Source organism: Stylophora pistillata, chromosome 14 (assembly GCF_964205215.1).
Source record: "Stylophora pistillata chromosome 14, jaStyPist1.2, whole genome shotgun sequence".
In the NCBI taxonomy this organism is placed as follows: Eukaryota; Metazoa; Cnidaria; class Anthozoa; order Scleractinia; family Pocilloporidae; genus Stylophora; species Stylophora pistillata.
Genome location: NC_142532.1, coordinates 5,401,926 through 5,409,878, shown reverse-complemented (window position 1 = coordinate 5,409,878; position 7,953 = coordinate 5,401,926). Strand labels below are relative to the sequence as shown.

General features: G+C 36.7%; 2 protein-coding genes across 3 annotated transcripts in view; one reads left to right on the top strand and one right to left on the bottom strand.

Annotated features, from left to right (window-relative positions):
- Positions 1-2,665, bottom strand: part of LOC148716217 (cyclin-dependent kinase-like 1) — an 8,848-nt gene extending 6,183 nt beyond the window's left edge. For both annotated transcript variants that reach the window (XR_015995089.1, XM_088744363.1), the window contains exons 1-2: positions 2,476-2,665; positions 2,048-2,318 (exon numbers count right to left, since the gene is read on the bottom strand). Coding sequence is in view for 1 of the 2 variants with exons in the window: in XM_088744363.1 (XP_088600489.1) it covers positions 2,048-2,215 (168 nt within the window). In the remaining variant the exon portion in view is untranslated. The remainder of the gene's footprint in view (positions 1-2,047; positions 2,319-2,475) is intronic.
- A 1,922-nt stretch (positions 2,666-4,587) lies between these two features.
- Positions 4,588-5,950, top strand: LOC111319814 (RING finger protein 151). Its single transcript, XM_022922546.2, has one exon. It carries the CDS (start codon positions 4,679-4,681, stop codon positions 5,627-5,629), a length of 951 nt encoding a protein of 316 aa, XP_022778281.2. The 5' UTR covers positions 4,588-4,678; the 3' UTR covers positions 5,630-5,950.
- Positions 5,951-7,953: the final 2,003 nt, after the last annotated feature.

Genomic DNA, 7,953 nt, shown 5'->3' with positions numbered 1-7,953 from the left:
CAATTTACCATTTCAACTTTGTTGATATATCCAAATTGTTTGTTTGTCAATGTCTGGTTTTAAAAAATTGACACCTAAAGAATTCAAAGATAATGAACGGAAAGTTCTATCTCCTTTTGCCAAAATCTAAAGCCATAAATAATTGAAAATTAGTGGCAGCTGTTCATCAAAAGAGTTGGTCCTCTCATTCGAAGTTGACGGAAAAAAATTTGCCTGTAATTAATTGCTGCTCCTGTCTCATTTCATGTAAGTACTTGCCGAGAGCTACTTCATCATTATGCAAAACCACAGTAAATCGAAAAACTGAAGGCAAGATTAAAATCTGATATTTCTGAAGCATTACACATGAGCCATTGAATGGCCACCCCTCTCAGAAATGCACATGTATACAAGAATATTAACCATTTGTTTTTATCAAGACCCTTTTAACTGACTTCTAACTTTAGTTCAAATTTAAAATTATTTATTACTGAATGATTAGCATAATTTTTCAAGACATTTGTGCCAAATGACTCTCCTATGTCACATACAGGTGTATAAACCTTGCATATCATAGGGTCTCTGAGTACAGAGGAAAAAAAAAGCAGCATCTGCATGTCTAAGATTCATTGGCTCAATTGGAGACCTAGAAAGAAGACATTCTCTACAGTTAATAAAATCATTATTTTAAAAGTCCTGAGCTACTGGAATGTCTGGCATTAATACCACCCATACGCATGTAGGTCATTATATTGACTAAGTAGTCTGGAGCCAGTGTGATCTGAGTTGGGATTTCTAGCAAATTTTGTGTAGATTTTCCAAGGACATTAATAATTTCTCATTTAGAGCTTCTATGATAGCTAATAAACACAATAACTATGCATATTTTTAACTTGTTTTTGTTTATACATTTTACATCATCCTACTTTTATTTTATCTAATTTATTTTAGGCAGGTCCACATCAGCTTTTTTCTGCGATCGTATTAACTTAACCTGCTTTACCAAATAAATGTACGTATGCATGGATGTATGTATGTATGTAAGTATGTATGTACATGAAGTTATTCCCCTACAAAAAGGCACTTCTTCAAATGTTAAAAATACAAAAAACCCAGCGATTATTTGTCAATGTCTTCTGATTATCATCGTTGCTATGAATAACAATGTTGGCACAATCTTGCAGAGATCAGTCTTAGAATACCTTCACTTCATGACTGTCTGAGAAAAACTTTTCGTCCAATGAGCATACTGTTCTCAGCTGAGAAACAACAACCAATTGATGATCATGTAAAGTATTAATCAGGGTGAACCTACAGTGATGAAGGCCGACTGCCAACTACCACTAAGATGGTAAAGTCAGAACTGAATATATGAAGAACATGACTCCTTTAAAAATTTGCACTCTTGCAAGAGCCAAGCACTTGAAACATCAGCTAAACTGTGGAAGTTCATTTATATATACTACACCACTGTTTTTTTTTTTTTTTTTGATAGTCTTATTACGATATTTACATTTGAAAAAAACTTTATTCCACGTATTTTTTCTTCATTTTTTTCAATACTCGGCAAAATATTTCCCTTGAAAGAATAATCTTCTCTTGTTTCCTTCCATACACAATTGATACTTGTATAATCTCGTGGTTCGGTTCTTGACTGTGGTTTACTAATTATCATGTCGTCGCTAGTTCTTTGTACACTTTCACAATAGCTTAAAAGATTTGAGGCTTCTCCTCTGCATAAATAGTCAAATTATCAGTTACAATCTCCCTTTATCAATCAGCCCGCAGAAGAGAAAATCCAGAAACAAGGAACCGACTCCAAGCAAATTCAGAACTTTTAACCTCAGGCTTTCAACGAAAGCCCCTAACTTATATTATTAATGGGATTTGCAGTCAGATTAACATTCCACACTCGTTAAAGATAGCCCCGAGGATCCTTAAAATCGACTGCAGGTCATCTACAGACCGAAACATAAACCAAATGCTACGAGCGTCAAACTTTACTACAATGAAGAAATTTTGCGAGTTCACGACGACATCACGAAAGCCAACAGTACTAAAAACTCACCTTTAACATACGAACTTCTCTCATGGCAATCTTCTTTATCAGCGGATCGTCTTCCGATTCCACAAACTTCTTGATGGCCACAACTTGCCCAGTGTCTTTATTTCTACATTTGAACACAACACCATACGATCCCTCGCCGATTTTTCCCAATTTTTCGAATTTATCCATTTGCGAAGATGTCAATTTCTACCTGGAGCTAACGATCGCTATCGTTTAGCATCGAGTCACAAATCGCGATAACAAAATCACGCACAGAGAGTTGGCATTTGCCCTGTAATGAAAGTAAAAGCACAAAATGCTTTAACAAACATCGGCAATATCCTTAATGGAGCCGTATCCATCGCGATCGCTGCAAATTGACGGAGAAAATCTCGCGCCGTTTAAATCCTTCGTGACAAGTAACACGCAAACAAATGAAGAAGCTTTACCTTTTAAGAAAAACTATTCATCAAGCCAATGCTAAAATGCGCCCCTTATCCAGTGTTCTCCATAATCCAAGGACAAAGTGACGGAACCGTAACTAGGATGAAATCACAACACAATATTGCCAACAGAAAATAAAGCCACTTCCTTCGGTTCTCTTCAACGAACGCTGTGACGCAAGCTTAGGCCCATCAAACTACGGCCCTTATTGGGGAGTCGCCATGACAGCAGGTCACGTGATCAAAAGTTAAGGGTCCGCAATAAATTAGCACAATTAAAAATATTTTAAGAATCATTGAACCATTTTTTGAAGCAAAACACGACCTGAACATTAAAAAAGGGAGAAACTCATGCCATTTCTTCTTCTTTCGCTTTTATTATCTTAAAAAAAGAATACATTTATTTATATAATATTGGTTTCATCCAAGCAACAACAAAGGAATACTTGATAGCCACAGAATTTCGTTCTTCAATCTGATATTTTGTCAGTATTGTTTTTTACAAGCAATTTTTTTTATAACTCGTAATGTCTTTTCTTTACGTAGTTTAATAATTGCAGCCCTTTTAGGGTAGAAAGGTTACTCTTCTAAAAAAGTATGTTTAAATTCAACTAAATATTCATTAATTTTTTTGTGACGATTTTCCAACAGAAGTTCTATTCATTTGGTAATAGCTGGTATACAGCTGCAATTAATAATTTTCCCGATCATTTCAAACTCGCAGTCTATTTCCTTTCTCTTTTGGCCACGCGAAGCAGTTTGCTCAATTAAATTACGTCAAATTATGTCCAAAAAATAAAAGGTTTGCATTAGAACACCCCAGGCTCGAAGACATCTTTCCATTTTATTTAGTTTAAATGTCGTCATCATTTTATGTGTTCTCGACCACTGATACAAACAGGCTTGTGAGTGAAACAAAGGAGTCGTTCAGATGTATCTATCCACCGTTCTTATTGACGTATTATTTTTTTATTTGAGAAATTAAATGTTAATCATGTTTAACGGAGCTAATCTCTATAAATTTTAAAGACTGATAGTTTCTAAAGAAACTGTTAGGGGCTGCGTCGGTGGGGGTAACGAAATAATTTGGATATATCAACAAAGCTGAAATGGTAAATTGGCCACCGCAACAATTACAAAAGCTAACGTTTCGCGCGTTAACCCCTCGTCGGAGCGAAGGGCTAACTCTCGAAACGTCAGCTTTTGTAATCGTTACGGTGGTCAATTTACCATTTCAACTTTGTTGATATATCCAAATTATATATAAATTTTATATCAATTTTCTTTAAAGTTTCTCGAAGTCGACCATTTTGAACGCCGTTCCAAAGCAATTTTTTTTATTCAACTATTGTACTTACAATATTTTTATCAACATGACAACAGTTTGCTATCGCGAGTGTTGGCTAAATGAACGTACACCGTGATCGATGGGTAGTGACTTTGTCGATTTCTATCATGAAAGTTGTTCCACGATTTACTAATGAAGGGAAATTTACTGACATTGTGGCTTTTATGTCAATGGAGAGAGAGATAACTGACCCTTTCACCCCAAGAAGCTACTCACTTGTAAGGGAAGAGAGGAACGGGTTGCATTTTAATGGCTGTTATGAAAAAGGCAAAGAAATGAAAGTAGCTATAGCTATCCGTAGTAATCATATACCTTGAATCTTAATTCATCTTTATCACGCGAGTTTTGTCATGAATTACGTTTGCGTTATTTTTAACTGAAACACCGTTACTGAGATGGGGTGAGGACATCTGCGACCTCCCCTTTTTTTTCTTTTTTTTTTTTAATTAGTATTAATCTTTTTTATTGATTGATTTATTTTGCACCTTGATTTCTTGGACTGAAAGGAAATATTGTTGAAGAGAACAAAACTCGAACAAAAGTTCGGAAATGGAAAATGAATAATTCTATCACATGTACACGAGAGAAATGATCACTGCTTTTTACTAGAAAAAAAGGAAAGCTCTTTCGCAAACATAAAGTTTATGAACACATAGAAACTGCCAAACAGTGTCGATATTTTTCCCTTTGTCTAACACCTGCTCTTTAGATCTATGGACAACCCGTCGCTTACTAATGAACCACAAGCTGGCTGAGTTCCATTTAGCAAACAGTCGCTTTTATTTCGAGTCGCAGTTTGTTTTAGAAACAAGCCTCCCCGATAGCAATTATACTATTCATGGAAAACACGATCTGGCGTCGATGTTTGCTCCAGCGATTTTGTGGGCGTCAAAACGTAACAGAACCTTACGGCATCGACGTAAAATGGGTTACAGCACAAATATTTTTATTGTACCAGTGGATCGAAACCTACTGTGCGGAATTTGTAAGGAGGTGTTGAAAAATCCACGCGCCTTGCATTGTGGACATACGTATTGCGAAGATTGTTTAGATGGCTGGTTTAAATCCGCGAAAGACGTAAAGTTAACTTGCCCTATGTGTCGGCGCTATGTGATTTTGTCTACCACCGCACCTGTTTTAGCTCTCAGAGAATTCATCGAGGGACTTTCGGTGGAGTGCAAAAATGCTGTCAACGGTTGTAAAATGGTGTTAAAACTTAGAGACTTGGAGAAGCATTTGGAGAACTGCGACTTTACTTTGGTGGAGTGTAGTGGCTGTGATGAAATGTTTAGTCAAAATGATTTTCACGTGCATCGCAATAAATGCCCCAAGTTGAATGAGACAATCTGTTTCGATGCCCGCGTGCATGCCGAGATTGCAGCGATTCAAAACGAGCTCTTCAAGACAAAGAAGTCCCTTCGAACTTCCGAAGAAACCGTTCAAAGGCTCGAATCCATTTTGTGCGAATTACGGGCCCAAAGACGAATCCGAGCGGAGTCGACGCGGGCCGAAGATTTCCGAGATTCCAAGTGGGATCCCGATTACTCATACGGGTATTCCCCTCAAAGTATTTCTAATCTTTCAACTTTTATTTCGCGTTTTTTGACAAAAATGCCACCTTACGTCGATCAAGATCGCATTTTTATTTGTCTGAAACGCTGTTTTGATTTTTATCATAATTGCGCAGCGTTCTGGCAAGATGTCCACATGCTTTTGGCAACAGCGTTGGCCAGTGGTTGGTTCAGAGATGAACAGTGTAAGAAACTTGATGATTGGTTGACAATTTTGGCCCGTGAACGCTTATTGAAGTGAGTGTCGAATTATCTTAGGAAGAAAAAGCGAACAAGGGAGAGAAAGAAGAAAATAAAAAAGGACAGAAAGCTCTCGATTTGGCCTCAAAATAATAAAAAAGGATATAATTAATCTCGTTCCCACGCGATTACTCTAAACGTATCAAACGAATAAACAAGCCTTAGACGAAACTGAGAAATATCCGAGCGAATATTCCCACGTCAAATTCGTGAGTTCAAGATAGATCGGAATTTTGCTACCGTTCAAGAAAAGGTAACTTTGATTGTAAAACATTGAGAACACTAAAGTCTCTGAAGTAATGAATAAATGAATGAATTGCAAGGACGAGAGGTTTTTTCTCCCTCTGGAAACGCCTCTGGCCAAACAAAAATATGGTTTGGTCACGAATATCGCCACAAATTCGCCAAATTAAATGATACCAGCTGTTCACCCGTCGTCAGTTCGAATCTCGTAAGCTTCGCTGCTCGTGGCGAATCTCCAATGAGGGCACCTCAGACGGAGTGGAATCTAATTACTCTACGGTTTCTAGTGAACAGGAACGGTGGCTCTCTCCTTTTCTATTAAACTATTGTTTATAGCAAAACTTTGCTAAACTAAAATATAGGATCACTTCAAATTGCTCCCTCCTTCTGTGAATCGATGAATGTGTTTTGGTTGACACTGTTAACCAAACCGCAAGTGACTTGCATGCGTTACTTGTGCTGGGTTTCAATGCTTGCAATGAAGAATTTCTCATGGAAGACATATGTATTTTCTCCATGATCCAAACTGCCGCCCGTATAACTGTACTAGGGAACAAGTCACAGACATTTGAACAAAAGCGGCGCTCAAATTCGTTTTCCTCGAAAGAAAAAGGGTCAGATCATATCCTGCCATCGCGCCCCCAAACTAGAAGACTAGCGGACTTTTTTTCCTAATGAAATTTTACTCAGACATATTTCACAAATCATAACGGCTGTTTTACCAAAACTTGGAAGCCTCCGCGGCAGGACATCGGGTCCTTTGAAGATTAGCGAAAATTTAGCGATTCGCAAAAGTTTGGGGGCCGCACTAAATTTACGCCGCTTGTTGACAGATTTTTCACTTAAACATACACAACAGCTCGAGTGCGACCCGGGACTAAGAAGAGTGTTTTAAGGCAAAACTGATTTCACTAGGGCTCTCTGTCAACTCTTAATTGAAAACTACCCTAATTGCTAGATGTTTTCTCCAGTATCATTTTCAAGGACACACCGAGAATTGACATTTTAATTTACAGAAGAACTGGACTATTTTCTAGTCGTTAACCATAGCAATCCATGGTCATTTAGAAATATTCATTTTGCCTTATTAAGAGAAGTAATCAACACCTTTTGCGTGAAATTCCACTGAAATATTCGTCCTAAGAAGGAAAAAAATAAGCAACACCTTACATTGCAAACAAATTAAACAAATTGATAAAGTTTTCATGTTGCACTAAATTCGAAGTTAAAAAGAAAAGAAAAAGAGTTCATTTCGGTTTGTGATCCTAGCCGAAGTGATTTATTCAAATAAAAGGACCGCAAAGGTGGGAGACCGATTTTTTAATATAAACCAAAAATGAAAAATATAACAACATGCCCCTCAGTTTAACGAATTTATAAATAAAAAATATACTCTCAAAGGACGGACCTTGTCCTATTACACGTGAATGACACCGAAACTGTCCTTTTTCACTATAATTGCTCTTATTATCTCAGTCAAGACACGTGCAATGCTGCCGAAAGCCAATCACGTTCGATAATTTTGTAAAAGTCTTGATTAAAAACTAAAGGAGAATCTCTTTGTGAGATTGATCGCTGAGCAACGATTTTTATAATCAAAGTTGTCGTCTGTATGACAAATAGAAACAAAAAGGTTAATTTATTTTTTAATACATCAATACTTCTACTTGTGTAGCTTTCCTTGTGTCGACAACTTTGGCCTGATCTGTCGATGATATAAAGTTGATCAGTTTTGAATTTATCTTTATTCCTATCTTGCTAATAACTAATTTTTTTTTCCGTTTGAGCCTCTTTATGCTCATTCTTTGTAGCTATTATTTAAACTCGATAAATCTTCTTAATCTTCACTGTTTTTGTTTTCTAAAGAAGATATAAGAGGATATCTCCCAGCGCTCATGTTTTCTGCTATGGACACTAGAAATTTCATCCTTTCAAAGAGGGATTGGATATGAATTCATCATTATCATTACCTTTATCAAGACAATGACAATTTCAAATTATTTGTTACATTTTCATGAGTAAATATCCATGGAGACTAAAATTTATTCATTCGTTTAGAATCAACTAGCTTCCCTTCAGTCA

Excerpts from the sequence above, each read along its gene's own strand:
- LOC111319814 (XM_022922546.2), top strand. The coding sequence starts at position 4,679 with ATGTTTGCTCCAGCGATTTTGTGGGCGTCAAAACGTAACAGAACCTTA.